This window comes from Crinia signifera, chromosome 3, assembly GCF_055691185.1.
Source record: "Crinia signifera chromosome 3, ASM5569118v1, whole genome shotgun sequence".
Classification (NCBI taxonomy): domain Eukaryota; kingdom Metazoa; phylum Chordata; class Amphibia; order Anura; family Myobatrachidae; genus Crinia; species Crinia signifera.
Window position 1 is genome coordinate 219,478,699 of NC_139219.1, and position 25,740 is coordinate 219,504,438.

Below are 25,740 nucleotides of genomic sequence, written 5' to 3' on the forward strand. Positions count from 1 at the left end.
TGGTAAAGAAAGCTGCTGGAGGTTTCAGGAGACTTATAGACCTTACATAGGTAGATATTTATTGTGTGGTATGGGCAACTTCTCAATGTGTCTACTTCACTTTTTTAGATTGTTTTATTAATCTCCCACTATGAGCTTGAAGTTAATCAAAACAGGCCTAATCACAACAAAAGCATACATTGTGGACTTAACTTATTCTTTCTAATAAACACACACACTTTGATTTTTACATGTTTTCGATTCGATTTAGGTTCTAGAAGCAAAATTAAATCAAAATCAAACCGTTTTTATACGCGATCAAACTGCACTCCCGTTTTTTCTAAATCAAATCGAAAAAGACACTGTAGGCAAGACTGTACACATTCGATTTACTAGATCAGTGGTCCTCAACCTCAGTGCTCAAGGACCCCCAGCAGTGCATGTTTTCCAGGTCTCCACACACAATCAAAGGTGAAATACTTAGCTCCACTTGTGATCTTTTAAAATGTGTTAGTGACTAATGAGTGCACCTGTTCACATGCCAGCTGACCTGGAAAACGTGCACTGTTGGGGGTCCTTGAGGACCGAGGTTGAGAACCACTGTACTAGATTGCATTCAATATAGTCTTCCCTGCACAATCTATTTTTGTATTTGATTAAGACAAAACTGGAGTGCGGATCGAACGCTTCTAAAAAACATTTGATTTTGTTTCGATTTTGCTTCTCGCTACAAAATAGAATCAAAACATGTCAAAATCGACGCATGTGTACACCCAATAACCTATGTTCTTGGAAAATATAGCTCAGTGCCAGGCGTTAGTAATAGTATAGCTAATAATCACCTCTACCTGGAAAAACCTTTTCTAGGTTACTGGTTCAGACCACAAGATGTTTCTCTCCACTTGGTGTAGCTACCAGATATATAAAATTCTTTACGCAGGTGTCATGAGCTGCTACATAGTTGTCTCAGTCTAGTTATGCAAGTCAATGTATGTGATCACATTTGGTTGTGTGCAGGATGTGTGAGGAAGGACAATCCACAAGCTGCTCTTTCTTGGTTACTGCTTTTGATTGAACCACCTAGATCTTTTTGGGGGGTGCTAAAGGATCCCTGGTACTCTGGCTAGGTACAGGGACTTATTAGTAAAATATTTTTCCTAGGTGATGGGGCATTATCCCCTTAGTGTTTTTCTTCCTTTATTAGAAGGTGTTATTTCACTGTCAGCAGCCACTAGTAATGGGGGATCAACATTTAATGTGATGTACATATAAATGTTTAGATTACAGACTCTCACAAAGCTCTGTTTATATGGTTTAGAAAGCCTAGAGCTTGAGAATTCACAATTCCTGGAACGAGGATGGAGGTGGAACAAGTTTGTTTTGTCAATTTTTCCTGAAGCACAATGTGATTAAGTGTAATGAAACTTCCTTCCACTTGTGTTGACTTGTCTCCCCACCATCCATCCAATGTAGGAAGAAGTGAGCACAGCTGGGTGTGCTTGCGGGGCAGTATGCTTTGTTCCCTGGGGCATGAGTCATGTTGGATAATGTTATAACTTTTACTGAAATACTAAGTTAGCTTTTAATCATACTGATTTGATAATTCATCCATTGAAATGTCATTCTGACTATGTAAAAATAATTTCAAAGAAGCACTTCAGAAAATTAGTTTGCAGTAGAAAACAAAAAGAAGAAAGTCAGTGTCCTGGGCGCTATAGTTGGAATGTATAAGTAAAATTGCACTTACACATGCATAATAGAGACTTATTATGATAGAGAGATTTCTCTTTTTTTTTTTCAGGAAAAATATTCTGCATCCAAATCGGAACACAGTCCATACACCTCCCTCTTTCCTTTGTTTCTAGAAAAGAGAAGTAATAGTGCAACACCTTTATGGATAGGGGGGAACAATTTATTCACACATTACACTCACAAAGGAAGAATAAAAACAGGCATATAGTCACCAGCCGGTGACACAATGGGGAGCTCTCACCAACCACTCCTGTGGTTCTGATCGAAAGATAGCGATTCCCTCAAACAGACCTCAGTGTGGATGGTCCTCACAGATATAAAGCGATTCTGTTCTCCAGCCACGGGTACAGCTGCTCAATGCATTTCAGACCATTGGGTCCTTCATCAGGAGCATGCATGCTCCTGATGAAGGGACCCCATTGTGTCACCGGCTGGTGACTACAGTATATGCCTGTTTTTATTCTACCTTTTGTGAGTGTAATGTGTGAATAAATTGTTCCCCCCTATCCACAGAGGTGTTGCACTATTACTCTCTTTTCTAGAAACAAAGGAAAGAGGGAGGTGTATGGACTGTGGTCCGATTTGGATGCAGAATATTTTTCCTGAAAAGAAGAGAAATCGCTCTATCATAATAAGTCTCTATTATGCATGTGTAAAGGTGCCCACAGACGCATCAATTATCGAATGCGTTTTGTACTTTTTAAGCACAAATTGCATCTTATGTACAATTATTGGATGGTGTTTATGTTCCCGGGAGCCCGATATTGTATGTCTAAAAAAGTACGTGCTGCACGTACTTTTTAGACTACATCTGAAATTTAACATTACAAACATGGGTTCATCACATGCATCCAAGTGCACATCTCATAGCAAGCTGGAAGAAAAATTGTATAGAACCATTGTACAGTCAAAAACACATAGCACAGTACAATTGTAGCGTCTGTGGGCACCTTAAGTGCAATTTTACTTATACATTCCAACTATAGCGCCCAGGACACAGACTTTCTTTTTCCTGTCTACATGATTTGAAGTTTTTTGGTGTAACTTCTTGTCAGTGTTCAAGCTGCTTTAGTGTGTCTTGCGCAAGTGTACAATATTGTGTTTCCAATTTACAGTAGAAAACAAAAAACAAACTTGGGGAACAAAAGATTAGTGGTTTAGTCTGTAAGACATGCTTAATCTACATTAGTAGAAGATGCCCTCATTTAGAAGGGTATCTGGTTCGGTGAAATGCATTTTAGTTGATGCAAGATATCCACATTTTATCTCTTTTATTTTTTTTGCCTTATTATTCAAAGTGCCTTGAGTCCTATTAGAGAAAAGTGCTATTTTTATTTTCTTTTACTGAAGCATCACATGTGAAGTAAAATATACAATTCAAAAGCACAATGCAGACGATGTTCAATAAAAGCATCATGAACAATGATAATGTACATCTAGACCCGGGTAGCCAACCCCAGTCCTCGAGAGCTACCAACAGTTAACGTTTTCCAGGTCTCTTCACAGAATCACAAGTGAAGTAATTAGCTCCACCTGTGGATCTTAAAATGTTAGTCAGTAATGAGTTCACCTGCGTACATGTGAGGTGAGCTGGAAAACGTGAACTGGTGGTAGCTCTCGAGGACTGGAGTGGGCTACCACTGTTCTAGACTGTAAGCTCCTTAGAACAGGGTCCTCTTCCCTCCCGTTCTCACAGCACTCGTCTTGCTCTTCAATTACAGCTCTCTTACTCACCTACAATCTATACATGCATCTCTTCTCATTCACTTCCCTATATCTCAGCTGTATTGTGTACTAAGAATTGTGCTTTAATTGTGTTATGTCTAGTTCTGTTTACCTTGTACTGTTCTAATGTGTTCTATAATGTACGGCGCTGCGTACCACTTGTGGCACCTTATAAATAAAAATATAATAATAATAATGCTTGACCAGTGAAATGAGCTTTTATTTTGGGAAATGGTTTGTCTCTACAGCTTTTCTACATATCAAAAGAGACTTTTACATTTCTAGATTCCTTAGCATGCACCACCCCTACCAAATTCATATGACTGAGATAAGTTTGGCATTAAGGCTCGATAGAGTGGGGGTGGTATGGTGATGGCAGGTTAGAAGAATGACCTGTTGAGCTAGTGTACTTCCAGCAGTAATAAGAGGATGAGAGGACAATCCCAAAAATAGCCCATTTGAGTGTAAGTTGACCAGGGAAACCTTAGCTTATATCTTAACCTGCATCGATGAACACAGAAAGTGTTTATAGCCAAATATCTAAATCCGATAATGCATCAGGGTATCTATAACAATTATGTATAGTTGATTGACCTGTGATAAAGCCCCTGCGGAGGTTATAAGTTCTGTGCAAAATATACTCTAATAGACCTTTCATTTTACATTGTAGAGGGCAATGCTTTGGGCATACATGGGTTTTTAGCAAATCCTCCCAGGGTAAATTTCCACACTGACAAAAGTCTTACAACTTCAATTTGGTCTCCTGTTATGCTAATCATGTGGGTGTGACCAGGAAGATAAGCATCCAGCCATAAGTTGCTGTTTGGTCAGAACCAGGTCAAATAGGAAATTATGTCTATTCTTAAAAACCCTATGTTTCTCCGGATAGAAGAGGGCAAAGCGACAGTTACTGTTGTGTAAAGATCAGCATATCACAGATAATGCCAAATGTTTCTATGAAGCTGCAGCTCAAAAATCTTGTAAGAGAAGTCTGATCCTGTACAGATAAAGATTGTGACCTACGTGAACAGGATTTTCTCCTTTGCCCTGTTGTCTTATACCATTGGGATCACTATGCTGGGCATCCTCTATACCGGTTGGCTATTCGGTCACAACCTGTGTTCCTTCTCAATCTAAGGAGTAGAGTATTTCCCAGCTTACCCAATGCAACATCTATACTGATAAAATTAAGTAATTTTAGGCCAAAAGTTTGTTACTGAGAATTTCAGAAAAACAGAATAAGTTGTGATTACATTTTATCCTTCTGTCCAGTAATGTAATGAGGAACATGATTCATTTCTGTTTACCCACATATTTTATAATTGGAAGCCATAAGCACTGATTTTGCCTATTTCATTGACCATAAATAATTTCAATTGGTTCTGGACCACCATCCTAAGGCAGGGAGCCTAGGTGCACAGTTAGGGAACCCCTAGGTTATCGTCTTTACCCTATTCTAGCATAGTCATTCTTTGGTAAATTTGCATTATTTACTATTCAATGCCACTACATAAAGATAAATGATCCCTTCTACCGGCCTCTGCTATCAAATTTAAGAACTATAATTTAAGGGGCCCTATACACGTAGCAATGCTGAAGTATTCTGAGCGGTGCTGGAATGCTCAGAACATTTAAGCCTGATCACTCAGCTGTGTGCTGAGCGATCTGTCAGTGCCAGGGTTCTCCAGTGAGAACAATGGCCTTGACTGATTAATACCTTTAGCACAGGGACAGGCAGTGCTGCTGTGCACTAGATCATCTACAGCCCGGTCCTGCCCACGGCAACATGGCTGTGTGCTTCTTGACATGAGCAAGGTCACACTGCAGACAGCCAGGAGGAAGGGGCCGGGCAGTGGCTGAAGTTGAGCTTATCGCTTAGCCCAATGGTGCTGCCCGGTGCTAAGGAGGGGGATACAAATGCCAGTGTTGGCACTGAAGCATAGCCCATAAAATTTCCGGGATTACCATTGAAGGGGTTAATATCCAGTGGTGGATATTGCCGGGTGATGGTGTAAAGCTGGGACACACATCACTATGGCTGTCTCCTACACACGGAGTGATATTATGGCATTTTCTAGTGAGATGGTTTAGAAAATAGAACAAATACAAATGTCCCCAACTTTAGACCAATGATGCGCAACACCACATATAAAGCAGCTGTTCGGAGATCTGACCCCCTAAATACTGACTTTCCCTGGTCGGTAAACGTAGTATTTGAGGTAAATATCCGAAGATATGATCAGGGGTCAATTCTCAAACGGGCAGCGCTCAAGTAACTACCGCACCTCCCTTAGAGATAGTGAGCGTCTCCTCCTCTTCGTAATCGATCGGAGAAGAGGAGACCCTCACTATCTCTAAGGGAGGTGCGGTAGTTACTTGAGCGCTGCCCGTTTGAGAATTGACCCCTGATCATATCTTCGGATATTTACCTCAAATACTATGGTTTAGAAAATGCCTGTATATCGATACATGTGTAGACCCCATTAGGGTAGGTTAAAAGGACACATTTGTACTATGTACACATGCCCCACATAATTACCCTTTCCATAGATGAAGATACAGTTGCATTCATTTGTCTTCTAGATAATGTATCACTTTAAATCTATTTCTGTTCGCCCCTTTCTGAGAGGTTTGTAGAACTAATTGCTGTCCAAGAACTAAAGTGTCATCACTATATTAAAGCCACTTGGGAAATGTTTGATGTGCAGGCCAAGTAAATTATTATTAACTTAGCACTTGTGTGCCATCTGCTTTATACATTTCCAGAACAGAGTAGTAGCATGGAATTTAGTTTCTGTGTGTGTGTGTGTGTGTGTTTGTGTGTGATCTATAGATAAAGAGATTAAGGTGGATATTCAATATGTGCCAATATTTCCCAAGAGGGGAAATATCTGCCCTCACCTATTCAGTGCTGCTGTCTATAACGGCATTGAATTGTCAGATCCAACTTTTTTTTTTTTATTCTGATCTGTTTTGTCGGAAACGGACACAGGTTGGCGAATTCACAGGCATTTTTTGACAGCCTGTGTCCATTTTCGACCTATCAACTAACTCTCCAACACTCGACAGCTGGAACATTGAATTCTGATTGAGTGACTGTTGGATGAAATGAAAACTGACCTAGATTCCGACTGTTAGGGCGTTCAGGCAGTCAGAATGCTATATTGAATACCCCCCATAGAGATATAGGGGTATATTCAATGCCCTGACAGTGAGCTATATGGCGAGCAGTGCTGGTAGGTCGCCGTCAGAGTATTCAACACTCTCCCTGAGGTGGAAATTGCGAGTGCATCCATCAAAACTGCGGGGCTTGCCACAAAATGCAGCAGGCATTTTCATCGAACCTCGCTGTTACAATGAATTTTTGCAAAACATTGTTATGGCATGGGGGATTAACGGCGAGAATGGCTTTTCATCACGAAAAAAAGCCATCCTCACAGTCAAACACCCCCTCGCTGCTGCCCGTATTGAATATGTTTAATAGAGATTTTATATATTGGTGACTATTCACATAGAAGGTTCTGTTTCTGTATGTGTTGCATATCTATCTCTCTGTAATGGGCAGACTATAATGATGCTGCACTATATGCAACAGTACTGGCACGTGTAAAAGATTACCAGTTTCCACATAGCTCTTGGCCAGTCTTAAGGGTAGAGGAGACAGAGTTGTTCATATGGTCCAGGCATAGCCTATGTGGGATACCAATAACCCTTTTTATATCGCAAAAATAACCCAGGTCAATCCCGGGTTGTTGACAGGTCGACACAGGTCTGTGTGTGGTGTGAAAGGGACTTTACAAAATGACCGGGTCCTGCGACATTCTGACCCGAGTTAAAATAGGGGTTAATACCCTGTCGGTCCTAGGCTGATGTGCATTGTGAACAGGTAATCCAGGCTGAGCGACCTGGGTCCAGTTCACGCAATAGAGGAGGCAGTGCTTGAAGACAGTCATATCCAGGAGCTGGTTCCTTCCCAGCACTCCGATGACGCTCCACCTTGCCCCCATCTGATGGGGGAGCTGCCCTTTGCAAATCCCCGAGACGGACCCCTGTCCAAATCCCGGGTGCAACCTGATATTTACGATGTGAAAGGAGTATGAACAGCTCAGCCACCCACACTAGGGGTCTGAGGTGGTTTAATTGAAAATTTAATGCTAATGTTTGTAGATGGCAGACACTGGGGGAAGATGCAGGGGTGCAGAGGGAACGGGAGGTTTCCTCCATAATCTGTGAATATAGATAATCTTACTTTAAGAACCATCCTAATTGCTGGTGCCATATTTAATTTAGTATAACAAGTATGCAAACAAAAATACCATTGGCGTGCAATATAACTTACCTCTAGTTAGGTCCAGTAGTGTCACTCCTCCTTGGCGCTTTCCTCTGCTGTGCTGCCAGCAGTGTAATTATGCCAATGACTAACTAAAGTGTGCGTATTCTACTTTGACCCAGCAGGAACTCAACAAGTCGGGGCAGGCTCTGTGATGCCGTAAAGATGTTTAAACAGCCATTGCCAAGACGTCTGCGCATCTTGTGTCCTGGCTCAGAATGAATGGGCTGTCCTGGCATAAATTGCTGGGGGCTTGACCATGGTCGCTAACTGGGTTATTACCAGGACCACCCTATTGGATGCAGTGTGAATAGCTTGACCTGGTGTTATTTTTCAAAGTTGTTGATTGGCTAGTCCACATCAATCAAGGGAGTGTCTAAATAGACCTATAGGGTAGACATGGGTTCTGTGTGATAGTCTACCTGGGACTAATGTGCAGTGCAAAAGGAGTATAGGAGCTAAACCCCAGATTGAACCAATTTTCAAATCCCAAAAGCAGGGTCGATAACCCAGCTTCAGTCTGAAAGTGGTATAAGAAGTGAAAACCGTCCTTTGTTGGGTTTGTGTGTAAGGGTGTAAACCTCCTTTTTTGCCCAGCATTCACTAAACAATCTATCAAATAGACATCGAGCTGACTTCCAGAGACATGTTCAAATCTCCTATTTTAGGACCAAGGCCAAGATTAAGATATCTTCTTCATATTTTCTCCATATGGGGCAGATGTATTAAGCCTTAACAAGAGATAAATGCATGGGCGATAAGGAGAGATAAACGTCCAGCCAATCAGCTCCTTACTGATTTTTTTTCAAACACAGGCTGTAACATGGCAGTTATCAGGTGATTGGCTGGACGTTTATCTCTCCTTATCACCCTTGGATTTATCTCTTGTTAAAGCTTAATACATCTGCCTCATTGCCCTTTTCTTTGGGGCATGTAGTTTTTTTTATATAGTTATGGCAGCATTGCCTGTTGTCACTGTATATGTTGAGATAGCACTTTTATCTTACCTTCTACCAGTGGCCTTGTCCTTTGATATTGCACTATTGTAATATGTACTTCTTTTTTTTTTTTTTATTGCATGTGATGCTTCATTTAAAGCATGTTTTCATCAAATAAGCATTTTTAATGCAATGGTTTGCCAGTTGCTTACCAGCATATTGGGCATAGTTCATCATTAGAACACTGGGTCTGGCTACATATGCAGTGTATAACTACTGAAGGTTAACACCTAAAATAGGTAGACATGCCTAAGGTCGACATGGATGGAACGTCAATACAAGCATTAGATTGACAATGGCTAGGTCAAATGTCGATATGGGTTTATCAAAAATATTTTGAGCCGACATCTGCCGACAGGTGCTCTTTTATGCCCTACCATCCACTAGGGCATGGAGGGAGAATAGACTAGTTTGCCGAAAGCATGGTTAGCGCAGTAAGCCATGAATGGACGATCGTGTCCATATCGTCCATGTCAACATATTGGTCAAAAAAAAGGGAAAAACCCACATTGATCCTGCCATTGTCGATCTAATGTTTGTGTTGACCTTAGGTGTGTCAACCTTCAGTGGTCGACCTATTGCATGTCTACCTAATGTAGGTCGACCCATACACATATGCAGTATGATAGATTCTTGGTATCGGTATGGACATACAACATCCAATTTTAGGATGAACTGATCTTAATTATCCTGAGTATATTCCTTCACTCATTCCTCCTCCATTCTGTCTTAACCCTTTGAGTGCCAAGTCAGTTTGCCAAAATGTGTAAAAGTTGCAGAGCAAACCTTTTTTCATTCATCATAATGACCCGTGATGGTTACCTTTTTATATAGGAAATATCTTTTTTTTACACAAGATTTTTTTTATTTTAATTTATATAACAAATGTGAGCGACGCAGACATTTTTAGCAGGTCTTTTGCACATCTCTCACATGTTGGCACTCAAAGGGTTAAGGTGTGTACACACTGGGTGATATAATGAACAATATCACTAATTTTGGCCCCTCTGAGTGATCTCATTTGTCGCCCAGTGTGTATATGACAAATAACCGTACACGCTAGCATGCATTATCCACCCCCTTTTTGTCTGTATGTGCAGGTCAGCTTTTTACACAGTGGGCCCCCGGTGACCTCACTGAATGATCTAGTTCAGGGATCGCCAACCCGTCGCTCGCGAGCGACGGGTAGCTCGCCGGGTGGTAAGTGGTAGCTCGCCTGACCACTTGGCGGCAGGAGGTCAATGGCGCAAGAAAGCGACCTCCTGCTGCTCCCCTTCCGACGTGCAGTGGTTGTTGCTTGGCGGCAGGAGGTCACCGCCGCAAGAAAGTGACCTCCGGCTGTAAAGTTGCTCCCCTTGCAGCCAGAGGTCACTTTGTTACTGCGTGAGATCACTGGCCGCGGCGCGCCTTCTGCTACAGTACGTAGGACACATGCTGGTGCTGCACTCCGTCATCGGCGCTGCTTCACTGGACCACGGGGCAGCTCCCAGGGCCTCCTTCACTACCTCCTCTCCCCGGCAGCAGCAGGAACAACAATGGCGAGTTGTTCTGCTGCTCGGAAATTCATTGGGGCAAATGTGTTTCTGGCACTGGGAGCATATGTATTGCTGGGATTGTGGCACTTTTGGGGGCATATGTGTATCTGCCACTATTGGGGGCATACCTGTACCTGGCACTATTGGGGGCATACCTATATCTGCCACTATTGGGGGCATACCTGGCACTATTGGGGGCATAACTGGCACTGTATTGGGGGCATATGTGTATCTGCCACTATTGGGAACACACCTGGCACTATTGGGGGCATACCTGGCACTATTGGGGGCATGTGTATCTGCCACTATTTGGGGCATACCTGGCACTATATTGGGGGCATATGTGTATCTGCCACTATTGGGGGGCATACCTATATCTGCCACTATTGTGGCATACCTGGCGCTATATTGGAGGCATGTGTGTATCTGGCACTATTGGGGGCATACCTGGCACAATTGGGGGCATATATGTAAATCTGGCACTGCACTATTGGGGGCATATGTGTATCACACCCCCACTTTCATTGGCCGCACGGCATGTGGCTACACCTATTTTTTGGCGCGTGCCTGTGGCACGCATACACAGTACCGCCAGTGTATTTATTTACAATGGCACCAAAATTAGGCAGCCATTGTTTATCTGGCACTGCTGGGGGCATTGTGTTTAAGGCATTAGTGCGGGTATTGGTGGCATTGTGTAACTGCCACTGCTGGTGGCATGTGTATATATGGCACAGCATCTGTTCAGAGAGGCTGGGGGCATGGCCTTCGGCACGTGCAGATGTCCCTTATCCTCTGCCTCCAGCGTTGGGAGGTATGTATTCGGCATATTGGACATTGCAGTGTGTGGCATATTGTGTCTGGGGCATTGTGGTATGTGGCATAATGTGTCAGGGGCATTACAGTGGGTGGCATAATGTGTAAAGGGCATTATTTGGTCATTAGGCAGATTTCTTTTTATTTTTTTATTTTAGTAGCTCTTCGGGTGGCTTATTTTGCCGCGAGTAGCTCACGCCCCAAAAAAGGTTGGAGACCACTGATCTAGTTCATGATATCATTCAGTTTGTATGTGCTATATCATTTGCCAGGAGTTTTAAGGGAAGCACTTGACGATATTGCTAAAAGACGGAATCTTCAAGTGCGTATGGGCCTTTAGTAACAAAGTACAGTATTTCTTGTCCAGTGGCCTTGGATAAAAACCTCACACCACAGAAGTCTTGGTTCAAGCCATAAGGTACAATTCTAACAGTACTTTTTTTTTTTTTTTTATTTGAAAATGAACTGGTTGGAAGTGGTTTCATCTAACCCACTGTTTTTTTGGTACTTGTCTACCTTTTTCAGGAGTCAAGCCTTTCCAAGTCTGTTTTGTCTTTGTTGACCTTGTGCGTGTCAACCTTTTGGCGGTCTACCTAGACATTGTGTGTAAGCTAATCCACACCCCTATTAAGTTGAAATAATTTGAGAAGCTCTTCTGAAGTTGTAGCATACTGCCATACAAACTGTAACACACACACACACACACACACACACACACACACACACACACACACACACACACACACACACACACACACAGGCATGCTTGTAAACAAATTTCTTGTTTACAACTATTGTTCTGTGCTTTGAGACTATTTTTTTTTTTTTAACTACATTGGTAATCGTGCTTCTGTTAGCCTTAATAGAGCTGCAGATACTGTACAATATGCTAATTACTCTTTATGAACGTTGTAGTTTAAAACTCTGGTTTCAGGATTTTCACCGCATTTCTGAATGTATTAAAGGTCACTCCGGCAGGTCTCTTTTGTGGAGGGTAATGCCAGCTCTGTGTGTGTGTGTGTGTGTGTGTATATACACATATGAGGCTGGATTAATAAGTACCTGTGTTTGAAGACAGGTGGCATTGCTGAGGAAAGTTGGTATTACTGCCGTGGACTACCATCATTCAAACAACGCCATACCAAATTTCAGATTGAATAATAGGTTAGCCCCCCCCCCCCACGACAATGTACCAGCTCCCTCATCTGGAATTGTTGCGGTCAAATTGCATGAATTGCGCAATGAATTGTTACCACCACCGTACTCGGCCGACTTTTACTCCCTACAACTTCGTTCTGTTCCCTAACCTGAAAACCTAGCTCCATCACTTTTTTTTTGAGTAACTGATTCAAAACAGGTTCCTTTGGGTACAGATTCAACTTTATTTATTTAAAACAATTTGGTTAAACATGTATTTTAATTCATTAGGGGGTAGATGTATGAAGCGGTGATAAGGGAGGAGAAGTGATAAAGTGCCTGGTACTTTATCACCGGTCAATCAGCTTCTAACTGTCCCTTTTTTAAACCCAGTCTGTACAGATTGGGTTTAAAAAGGGACAGTTAGAAGCTGATTGACCGGTGATAAAGTACAAGGCACTTTATCACTTCTCCTCCCTTATCACTGCTTCATACATCTACCCCTAGATGTTTTATCATTAACAGCCTTCCAAACATTTGAACCTGTTTTCTGCTTCAGTTTAAAATGACCATGAATTGAGAGGTGGCTACAGGATCACCTAAGGCCGACCGCTGGACAAATTCATTAACATCCCAACTTGCACGAGGCTCCTCGCCAGATAGGAGAATGGGAGAATATCCTGGTTTTTGCATGTAGAGCAGGAACTGGTATCTGTGATATCCTGTTTGCTTTGGTACGTTTGGTCGATGGTAAGAAGATAAGACATTTCCGGTAACGTCTTCGCCTCTGAGGAGAACATATCCTGGTATATCAGTGACGAGCCAGTGTCTCCAGAATCTGTATGTTGGCTTGAATCTGCTTGGAACGTCTGGATCCACCATAATCAATGTATACATAATTTCTGGCTTGGCATTGTCGTATTTGATCCATGGAGGTCCCCAATTTTGTGTCAAGCCACTTTGATATCCATTACAGTTTGGTATATAAATACAGGAGGCATCACCCATCTTGGGGTATATAACATGAAGATCTGTACTGCAGAAACTGGTGTCGTCTCCAAGGATAGGCTCAAAGTCACATGAAATAGGCCTACAAGAAGTGATGGATAAGAATGAAAGCAGGAATCCAACCTGAAATAATAACCTTGACATTTTAGCAAGTATTGTCAAGAAGTCACCACTATGTGTTCTGGCCAGTGCTTGTCTGCAGATTTTGATGCTTAGCACCAGTTCTATGATTCTAGAACAGTGATGTCATAATGACTCAAATTTGAATGAAGCTTCAGTTAGCTGTCATTCTGTGATGTCATAATGACTCAAATTTGAATGAAGCTTCAGTTAGCTGTCATTCTGTGATGTCATAATGACTCCAATTTGAATGAAGCTTCAGTTAGCTCTGTCATTTTCCTGATCTTACTTATTCAAATGGTGGTGGGTTGCATATTGGAATTCTATGCTATTATTCCAACATGTTTGAGTGGTCTAATTTTTTATATCCTTTCTTCCATCTAGTTCTGACTCAGGGACCAACTTAGGGCCCTCTATCACTACGTCTTTCAAGAGGTGGTCACAGAATATGTCCAAAGCCACAACACTGAGTAATATTCATTGGTGTTTTTAAACTCCCCTTATTTTAATGTGTTTGTTAATTACACTTTTGCTAAAAAAATAATTGTTTACAGAATAGTAATGTCCTTACAATTTAAGTACAATCTGACTTTTCCAAATATAGTATTTGGATGATAGTGACATTATCTAAAATTATTTCACCCAACCACACTCCATCGACAGTGATCACATTCATGGTTTACACCTTATTAGCTCACTGCAAATCAGGACTATCTCTTAACTACTTTAATGGTAGAGTCAATGATTGATTGTGTATTTAAGGTATTTTTAAGTGTAATGCTATTACTTACACAAACTACTGGAACTGCATTTTGTCAGCACATTTAAAACTGCAAGACTATCATTACTGAAGCTTGTATTGCCATCACATCTATGTATTTATACAGTAGTTTACTGAAGTAGAACCAGTTAGTGGCATTGAATAATACAAACAAACCAACTCTGCTCCAGCCCATGCTATAGTGGAGAACCGGACAGCTGCGGTTTCAGTGGCCATGTCCAATAAAGCATAATATTGAGCCGCAGCCCAATGCCTGTGTGTGTGTCTCACCTTCCTCAAGGGTCTGGAACGTGTGACGCATGCGCACACACACCAGAAGATAAATTGAAATATCTTTCAGATAGCCCTTTCTGAAAAATATCTTTAATTTTATCTTCTAGTGTGTATGCCTAATGTAGTTAACTATGCCAGACCTTGTGCATTAATGACCCCCCTCTTCCTGCATGTTCAGGTGAAGGAGGTTCTCTTTAGTATTGGCCATGGAGCAGCTTGTCTGTCGCTTGCTCCCTCCCCATGCCGGCGTTAGCTTCTAAATCGGCATCAGCAAGTGCACACAGAGTGCCTGCCCCCCACTGCTGCCAGTATCGGTGGCAGGGGGAAATCGGCAAGTGTGTATGGACCTTTATAGTCTCTTCCTAGTCTTGCTGTCCAATCTGTGCTTAATCTGTGCATTTCTAGTTCAAAATATTGGTCTGCCCAATTTATTCTTAAATATTCTTGCAAAAATGTAGCCCCATCTTCAATGTAGTCACAGAGGCGTAAAAGATGGGGTGTGTGCAGTTTATTTATTTTTGTTATTTTTATAATACTTGGTGGTATAGAATGTCTGCTTACTCGTTAAACCTTTGAGAAATATTGGTTTAACATTCTATAACAAATGTGAGTGGTGCTGGCATTTTCTGCCACTGTTTTGCACATCTCACAGATGTTGGCACTCAAAGGGTTAAGTAGATAGGAAAGGATGTGCGTAATACAATGGTCAAAACAAGACACAAAGGGCCAGATGCACTAAGCTTCAAAAGTAATAAAATAGAAAGTGATAGGCAGCCAGCCAATCATGCCTGACATTTTTTAAACCGTCTGTGACATGGCCGGTAGGAGCGGATTGGCTGGCTGTTTATCACTCTCCATTTTATCACTTTTGAAGCTTAGTGAATCTGGCCCAAATTGTCTTGTAAAATGTAATTTTAATGGCAAGGATGTTTTATGTATGAAGATCATTTTTAAAGTTACAATTGCTTCTATGGTAGGTTTTTTTTAAACTCAGTAATTTTTATTGAGGTTTTTTAGAGTACAACAACATAACTCCCATTACAAACAAGAAGTGTAGTAGACACTTTCGGAGAGTATCCCACTTATTAAATCAGGGATAACAGGGTACATATACAGCAAGATGTATAGAGGATAATATCAATAATAAACAGTAATATAGATAAATAAAAATAGTATGCCACTGTAATACCCAATAAAAATAAATCACTAAGTTGGAAAAAATAAATAGTACAATATGAAGTGTCTGGTCAAATGGGGAATTAGAAAATAAATTAAAGAAGCCCACCCAAAACAAACCTCCCACATAACCCCCCACCCTGTACAACCCACCTCAAGCTAAGGCGTACTTTGATCCCTTACCCAACTCCTCCTAACACTAAGACTACACTAACTTTCCCAAAGTTTAGTTTCACGGCGGCCGATATATCAGATGCGATATCGGCCGATGCGATCCGATGTGATTTTTTTTTTTACCTGTTCATAACCCCGCTATCCACTACACATGGAGTTGATTTTATATAGTATGGCGAGCGCAGTAATCTGCATTCCCTCGCCGGACTCGCTACGCTCGCCATGCTTCGAGCTCGGTGGCTCGCTGCGCTCGCTACACTATATAAAATCAGCTCCATGCGTAGTGGATAGTGGGGTTATGAACAGGTAAAAATCGCATTGGATCGGCCGATATTGCATCCGATGTATCGGCTGCCGTGAAACTAAACAAGTACCGTCAATATTAAGCAGGCGATCTCAGGTCTTCAAGATGGCCGCTGCCTCCCCCCTACCCCCACCGCACAGTGGGTCCCCCTGGACTTTGGCAATCAGAAGATAATACAGCTGGTGGCTGGAGAGAGCTGCGCAGCAGGGCAGGAGGTCCGCAGCGGAGAAGAATCCACCCGGCGGGGATTACACAGATATCTGAACGCAGCGAGTCCTCCACGAGGCGCAGCAGCAGCAAGATGGGGGTCCGCGTCCTCAGAGAAGCTGCAGGATAACGTACCTCCGATCTTAAGAGCAGATGCTCACAAATGGCAGCAGAGCCTGTAATGTTGGTCTGGGCATCTTCCCCCGCCACCCCAAGCAGTTTGGGAAGCGCAATCACAGTCAGGATAGTTAAACAAAATATCTGTGGTGGGGAGCAGAGGGAGAGCACGTCCTCTTAATAAGTCAGTTGAAGCCACGCCCTTCCTTCTCTGGTAGGTTCATCCATGATTGCTTATATTTCATTTATTGGTTGTGCGGGTCAATTTTACTTCAGCTGGGTATACACTAGATGACATTTTAATTGATTGTCATTAACAACACAAATCCATAAAATCTTTAAGCGTGTATGCACTATATCGCTAGCGATGCCCTCTGTATGTGCAGCTCACCTGAGGATATCAGCTACTGGATTTGGCCATGGATGAAATCTTTTTGCAAGATTGTAAAGTGTGTGTGTTTTTATATCGTTTGTCCAGAAGTACAAGTGAAATAGTGAGCTACATCGTATCATTTGCATGTCTTTTAATGTGTACCCAGCAATGGACTGCCCGCTATAAAAAAATTATATACTTGCATAACAGCATTTTTGTTTTAATTGTGCTCATGGCCGGCGTACAATTTAATAAAAAAAATACAGAATATTGGAAATTCACATCTTTTGCAAATTCTCAAACAGCCCAAGGGGCTATATTTACAAAGTGGAGGTTTCAGATGAAAGTTGAAAATAGCACGACATTTAATGTAAAGCAAGCTAATGTTCATAATTAAGTTAGTGCTGCCTTGAATTACCAGTGGAAAGCCCTAGAAAGTTGTTGTTTTAGAATAGCCGCTGATTTGTAAATCTACCCTGAACTCTCAATTCTACATTTTATCTAGAGGTGTATTTTAATTAGAGATGTTCGGGTTCAGTTTTACTCTGTTCTCAAATCGGGATCTTATTGGCTGTACAAAACATGTGACAGCCTATAGACAATATGATCCTGGTATGAGAACCGAGTAAAATCTAACACACACACACACACACACATATCTCAAATTTTTATATAAACAATGTCTTATGTGAATATAGTAGAAATAGTAGTTTATTTTGTGTTTTTCTTATTACCCGCATTTTTTTTATTTTGTTTCTTGCATAGTCTGTAAATTACACACATTTTTTTATGGGTAATTAGGGTGTTTGACAGGAATTTGCTTTTGTTCAGGTGGCAGTTTTAGAACTGCACTCTGTGTAGTTTATATTTATTGTCTATTTTATGGTAATGTATTGAAATAATTTTTTTCTTAATGCCTTTTATTGAACAGAGGGGAACAAAATATGATGGTGCACCAGTTGCACAGAGCAAAACGAAAACATTATAAACCAGAGACTTTTCCGCTTCCATATATGTTGGTGTACTTCCTAGTTGCAAAACATATTGATCAAACTTCCCTTACAGATGAATGAATTCTCTGTGAATAGGTTGGTTCAGCATTTGGAGAGCTCCAATATGCTGAACCAATAGTATCTTCCTGTCTTCCTCACACTTTCCTTTCTCAGACCTGTGTTCAGAATTTGCCAACACCAGTAACCTCTACAATGCAATGTCCTGAGTAGTAGTTTGAGATACGATGTAGCACAATATTTGCTTTAAGGTGCTGGTGTCTAGATTGGCGTTTTCATTCGAAAACCTATTTTTTTAAACACTTAATATCTTCATATGATATGCAAAAATATTGTCATAGTTTGTGCTGAATAATTACTTGACCTGTCTGTATGTTAAACATAACCAGGCTCCTCCATTTCTACCAAGAGCGTTAAAGAGGGTTCTGCTTATTACAGTAGCTATACTACATCTGTCCTACTGACCCTTGCAGTACATCCCAGTCCACTTTTCTTGCACCACAAGGTGATATTCAATCCCGGGTCACGATTTGCTGGACGTCCCGACAGCTTTGACCCGGTCCCGTTCTTGGCCTGCTCGACTGATAACCGGCCGATGGAATTCAATGTCCCGCTTGCCGAGTGCCAAAAAGCTGTGGCCATGAGAAACGGCCAGAGTGCAGCAATAACTGGAAAGCACTAGAAAGACTTTAAAAGCAGTCAGACTCATTTTGCCAATATGCCTCTTCAATGCTGTCGTGAAAGACAGCATTGAATAGGCATGCTCCACTATTTCCCCCTTTTGGAAATAGTGGCGGTGGAGTGAATACCCCCCTAAGTCTTTGCTGTAAAGCGCTCCAGTGGTTATGATGACACATAAGACTAATTTAATTTACATTTATAGCCAAACCCATTTTACTATTGCCATGTTAATACCACTTTGCATTTTATTTATATTTTTTTTTAGCAAAATTCAATATTGTATTGCCACTTATTACTGCTCTCTGTACTTGCCACTTATTAGCATGTCTTAATACTTCAGTATTTAGCCATAATAAGGAATTTTAACAATACCTTGCCGTACCTGCCCAAGCTAACATGCAGAATAGTTCCTATAAAGTATCAAGGACTAATCAGATGTTTTATATTGTATACTAAATAAAGCAGCAGTAAAAATACCGGTACTTGTTTCCTAGCACGGCCACAATCGCATTGATCTTGTGCCCTTAATAGTGGTATGCGATGGCCCCCGACGCGATGGACCTGATTTCCCAGTGAAATGCATTGAAAAGTTAAAAAATCGCGTCGCATGCGGCTAAATAAGCATTTAATGGTCCCGACGCGATGCCCCCGATTTCCCATAGGGAACAATGTTAAATGGCTCAATTTACCCAAATCAACAGGGAACAATGTTAAATGGTCCAGAAACCCCCAAAAACACCCCTGAACAGTGAAATGGCCCCCCAAAATTAGTTAACGCCACCCCACGATCAACGTGAACCTGAAGCGTGGCGAGCGGCGGCGGTACGCGTCCTCCGACCTTTTCATACCCCCACTATCCACGTCGGCGTGGAGTTGAGAATAGAAAAGTGTGGCGAGCGCAGCGAGCCACCGAGCCCGAAGCGTGGCGAGCGGACGCAGATACCTTCACAGGTAAATGCGTCCCCTCGCGGGCTTCACAGGTGTCCGCGTCCCCTCGCGGGCTTCACAGGTGTCCGCGTCGCCACGGACACCTGTGAAGCCCGCGAGGGGACGCGTATAACTGTGAAGGTATCCGCGTCCCCTCGCGGGGCGCGCTGCGCTCGCCACGCTTCGGGCTCGGTGGCTCGCTGCGCTCGCCACACTATTCTATTCTCAGCTCCACGCCGACGTGGATAGTAGGGGTATGAAAAGGTCGGAGGACGCGTACCGCCGCCGCTCGCCACGCTTCGGGTTCACGTTGATCGTGGGGTGGCGTTAACTAATTTTGGGGGGCCATTTCACTGTTCTGGGGTGTTTTTGGGGGTTTCTGGACCATTTAACATTGTTCCCTGTTCATTTGGGTAAATTGAGGCATTTAACATTGTTCCCTATGGGAAAATCGGGGGCATCGCGTCGGGACCATCGCATGCGATTTTTTAGCACGCATGCGATGCGACCGATGAGATTTTTTTACCTGCGATGCCCCAGATTAGAATCGGTGTGGCCGTGCTAGGAAACAAGTACCAAAATACCAAACATCTCTGAGCTAATCGTCAGGAAGCCGCAATTCTCTTGTCTGACTAGAGCAGTTTGCCTGATGTTTTCTCTAAACATGCCATATTCCTGGTAAAGGAAAACATCCATGATACAGAAGGCAGTGGAGAATTTTATGTTTGGTCTCTGCTCCTTATTCACTTCCAAAAGGGTACTCTACATGTCCATAACATTTAACTTGCCCAGAGAGTTTGTGAGAGTAAAGTCTCTGTGAACATTAGGTTCCTGATGTATTGGTTGTTCAAGCCAACCAGTCTTCAAAAAAAAATACATATCTTTTTTTTTTTTATTTGTAGTGCAGATAAAAAAAGCAGCTGTAACTGGTGACATATATGATGTATAACATATCTATATCGAGGTCTCCATACTAATCACTACCAACATTCCTAGGAATCCATATTATGATATTTTCAATCCCTTTACAGAGGTCATTGAGCTTAGATAATTGAATACTGTGTAGGTGCTTTACTGTACACATCTGGTGGTCCTGCAGGTTCAAAGTGGGAAAGCACAAGAACCTTATATGTGAGGGGAGGAGGGGATACTTGTTTTCTTAAAGTATTTTTTTATCTGAAGTTGGTAAGTGAAGTTAATTTCTGTATTTTTGAAAATGAGCGAGTGTAACCTGATAGGATTGTCTTTCCTTTTTCGAATGCCAGTGAACTTAAAATATCCAAATTTCCTCCTTTTGCTGACCAGTAAGACTTCCTAGTAGCTAGCTTTCCAACCAGCACCTGCTGCCTAAAGCCTGATAGATATACAACTGAATCTCCTGCTCTGACAGCTGTGTCTTTGGCGAAATGGAGATGTTAAGTGCCAGTTGACTTGGTTCCAGCATAGGTGTTAATTACCTCTGTTGCTGAGGCTGTTGGGATTATTACTTAGAGATGTTCCACTATTTTGATTTGAAAACAATCACCGCTCGTTTCAAGAAAGCTAGATGGGTCATGTTGATGGCACACATGGCAGCCAACATATGTAGCGTTGCGTAGGTTTTGCAATCTTAAAAAAAAAAGTCTGTAAATAAACTGCTCAGCTCCCATTTATTTTCCACTGCCTAAAATTAGTATACTGTGCCTTATCTAAAATGATGTTTGTGTTAAACTGACACCTGTCTATGCCACTTTATTTCTTTATAGCTCAAGGTTTGAAAACCTTCCTTGCTAGTATCAATGAATCTGTTCTAAACATTTTAAGGGCAGTTCCAAAGTAATGGATGTAACTCTCAGATACAATGTTTGTGGTAAACGTCTGGATTGCTACAAATTTAAAATGCATGTAATAAAGCAAATTTTACCACAATTGTATCTACCGCTGGGGAATAAAAATGTGAACTTTGAACAAGCCTCACCATTGTTGTCTGCTATAAATCAATTCATTGTTTAAATGGAATGGATGTAACCAGGATAGGACATGGTCATTTCTAAAATTATACATGTCTGATTTCTCTGAAACTACAAGAAATATTTACTCCATACTGTACTTTTTAACAATGAAGCATACACCACACAGATTGTTTTAGTACAATTTTCAGTTTTCCTTATTACCTTGACAATATTTAAAGGAATTTTTGCATAACGGATGTAACCATCAAATACATTAATCAGAAAATGAAAAAAGGCCCCTTGCATTAACTGGTACAGGGTCATTCACCTTTCTAACAATGTTTGCAGATGGATACCATACATCTTGTTTTGACCATAACTACCCACCTCTGGCTGGATGCATTACTCACACACAGAACACTATATTCTCTTTTATATCCGTGACCATCCCACAAAGTGGACATGGGTCATGGAAAAAAAAGTTGGGATATTCAAAATATGAATTTGCATAGTCTATAGTAATTTAAAAAAAAAAAAACGGTTGGTAACAGTGTGTCACATGACATGCTGCCATTTTGTCTTATTTCAGTAATGGTTATCAGGCAGACACTGATTGACCACTGTATCTGTTGCTGTTTTCTGAAAACAAGGGTAAGAAACTTGGATTATTGTAGTATAGAACATAAATTGAGGACATGTACTGTCAGAAATTATATGTTGATAATCAGTATTTCACGTGGTTTTATGTTAGTGAAAAAGTTACGTGGTACATATTTGGGTACTTGTGGAGTATCACGGCTCCCATCGTATGGCATCGTATGCCATATGTAGTGGCATACGATGCGATGCGATGTTTTACCGATTTTTGACCATTTTTGCTCAAAAATCGCATGGCATCGTATGCCATATGTAGTGGCATACGATGGCATACGATGCAATACGATGTTTTACCGATTTTTGACCATTTTTGCTCAAAAATCGTATGCCATCGTATGCCATATGTAGTGGCATACGATGGCATACGATGTTTTACCGGTTTTTGAGCATTTTAGCTCAAAAATCGTATGCGATGGCATCGGATGCCATACGATGGCATCCGATGCGATGGCACACGATTTTTGCACTGAAATGCATCAGAATGCATTGAAATGTGTATTAAAGTAGTGAAATGCCCCCAAATGCCATTTTTCATAGTGCATCACCCCCACTATCAACGTCAACCCGAAGCGTGGCGAGCGCAGCGAGCCCGCGTCCTACGACCTTTTCATACCCCCACTATCCACGTCGGCGTGGAGTTGAGAATAGAATAGTGTGGCGAGCGCAGCGAGGCGACGCGGATACCTGTGAAGCCCGCGAGGGGACGCGTATAGCTGTGAAGGTATCCGCGTCCCCTTGCGGGGCTCGCTGCGCTATTCTATTCTCAACTCCACGCCGACGTGGATAGTGGGGGTATGAAAAGGTCGTAGGACGCGTACCGCCATCCCTCACGGGCTCACTGCGCTCGCCACGCTTCGGGTTGACGTTGATAGTGGGGGTGGTGCACTATAAAAATGGCATTTGGGGGCATTTCACAAGTTTAATACACATTTCAATGCATTCTGATGCATTTCAATGCAAAATCGGGTCGCATCGCATGCCATCGTATGGCATCCGATGCGATCGCATACGATTTTTGAGCTAAAATGCTCAAAAATCGGTAAAACATCGTATCGCATCGTATGCCACTACATATGGCATACGATTTTTGAGCAAAAATGGTCAAAAATCGGTAAAGCATCGCATCGTATGCCACATGCGATGCGATGCGATTTTTAGCATACGATCTGCATACGATGCAGGTCGTGGGAGCCGTGATACTCCACAGGTACCCATATTTGGTGTTACATCAGTTAAAGATGAGTAAATGCATGATATTTACCAGATATCTAATGGTTTATGAGAGGATTAAAAATTCCTTTGCCATTTGTTAACAACTTATTTGCATATGGTTTCTGACGGTACATGTCCTCAACTTGTGTTATATACTACAATGATCCAAGTTTCTCACCCTTGTGTTCAGAATAGATCAATAACTAATCAGTAGTCACAATCAGTGTCTGTAACCATTACTGAAATAAGACAAAATGGCAGCATGTCATGTGACACTGTTACCAACCGAATACTATAGACTATGACTGATGCGCTGGGAAATTCATATTTTGAATATCCCATCCTTTTTTTTTTTTTTCATGACCCATGTCCACTTTTTGTTGGAATTGCCCATAAACATAGTTGAATTTAGACCACATGAGGCATAGCATTAGTCTTGGATCCCCCAACTATTATATTAATGATCCTCCATTATTAAATGTTATTAAACGGTCATGGTCTCTGCATATTTATTCCCTTGAAACCTCTTTGTAGCCTCATTCAAATTGGCCATACAAGTAACATATGGCCTATGGCCATGGACCTGCTTTACAGTAGTGTTCTATTAGAGGGGTAGTGGCATATTTATGCACTGGGATTCTTTGAGGCACATCATCCCAGGTAACTCTCCCTACCTACTTAAAATATAAAATACATACGTATTGAATAATGGAAATACTTGCGTGAATAAGACCTACTGTAGATTATTGTAGGTTGCTTTTTTTTTTTTTTTTTTAATGCTTTTTTTTTTCTGAAAACTACCACTAAACTACAACAGTGAACTATTCAAATACAGGTATATAATTATTTTATCCTTAAACACAGGGCAGGATTAAGGTAGGGGCAGCCTTCCTGGGGTTTCCACATACCCAATGTTTAAGCTAAAGTAGTCCCTATCCAGCTTTATATTTAGAGAAGCCACCCAGGATTGTGAGGTGGTGTATATACTGGTAGACTCTCACTCAGTTTAGTGATATCACTCAGGTGCGTGAAAGGGAGGGCTAACATGGAGTAAGAAAAACACTTGGTTTCACTAGCATACTGAATGATATCTGTAACCAGATTTAAAAACCACATGATGGTAGCCTTCCGAGATCTTGGTTACATATACTTACAAATTAATGGGTAAGCCTTCAAGCAGCATCCCGCACCTAAATATAGCAATAGGGACCCACAATACTCAGAAATACCTTGAGGGATGGAGGTGTTTTTTTAAATCTGAATTCTGATATCAATAATTGTCCTGGGGGAACCATGTAATTTTTCTTAGTATCTTAAAGTGAAATCCCACAAGACCTTGAGCTGCCCGCATCTGCTGCCTCTTTGCACTGTCCGTGAGCACATGAGGGGGTTGCTCAGGGCTAATTGGCAGTAGTTAGTAGTGGTGGCTCGCACAACTTATTTGCCCCTGACCTTTATCAGCCTTTTATTCTGCCCTGCGAAACCATGTCACCTATTACCAAAATTCAGAAAGTAAAAACTACATTTGTGTTGCTCAGTTATGTTACCCTTACAGAACAGATGTGCATTTCATCCTGCAGTTACTATAAGGAGCTAAACTTTATTTTTTCTAAAGTGGGCATTGTATTTGGGTAAATTTAACATGAATGTACAGTATATATTTTTGTAAGATGGCACATGGTTGATTCACCTAAAGACACCACTTCTGTCAATACAACACACCCATATACCTTAGAGGGAAGGAGGAATCTGAACAAATTCCCGCATTTCTACCATTTTTAAACTAGGGATTTTCCCAAACTTTTTGCACCTGCTCCCAGGCTGCGAGGAAAAACAGCAGTGTCAAAAAAATGTACAGAAATAACCTAAACCCCCTTTCCTTTTTGCTGAAAACTACAGAACCGTTAAGTGTGTGTGGTTTTATTCAAAAATCCTCGTACCGCCTGCATTTGTGTTATTGGCTACATTGCACGTGTGCTTTGTTTGTAGTTTTGTTTTACTCACTGATTTTTAGCTTTCTGTTTAATTTATTAAACCCTATCTTTTTTGTCAATGTATTTATACGTTCGTATTTCAGATGTAATTTTTTTTTTTTTCCTCATTGTTTTTGTGCACAGGTAGTAAAACCAGAAGTCTGTGATGGGGGGAAAGCATTGCTTTCACCAGCTTTAAAAGATACAGTACAACAGACTACATCTATAAATGTCTTAGAAGGAGCTGGGAGCCCAGATCTCATAATAGAAGCACAATTTGACAGTGGCGCAGAAGAAGAAAGTTGTAATCGATTAGCTGGTGATGTGGCAAGGCTTTCTCTTGCAGATGGTGAGTAGGTCATACTGTCATATTATTGCTGACTGTTAAGGTCTCCTGTAAAGCAATTGCTGAAGGGCCCCACATGTACGTGCACAGCGAATGTCTATAACAAATTCAATTAAACAAGGTAATTTTTATTTCTTGAACACACATCTGTTCTGTTGTTTTTTTCCCCTCTTCTTTACAAGTTGTGGGAAGACTTAT

General features: G+C 41.5%; 1 protein-coding gene and 1 pseudogene across 2 annotated transcripts in view; one reads left to right on the top strand and one right to left on the bottom strand.

Annotated features, from left to right (window-relative positions):
- DIS3L2 (DIS3 like 3'-5' exoribonuclease 2) overlaps positions 1-25,740 on the top strand; it is a 291,824-nt gene that overhangs the window by 62,798 nt on the left and 203,286 nt on the right. For both annotated transcript variants that reach the window (XM_083177472.1, XM_083177474.1), the window contains one exon: positions 25,341-25,545. In XM_083177472.1, coding sequence (XP_083033598.1) covers positions 25,341-25,545 — 205 coding nt within the window. The remainder of the gene's footprint in view (positions 1-25,340; positions 25,546-25,740) is intronic.
- LOC146062420 (phosphatidylethanolamine-binding protein 4 pseudogene) lies at positions 12,828-13,424 on the bottom strand (annotated as a pseudogene).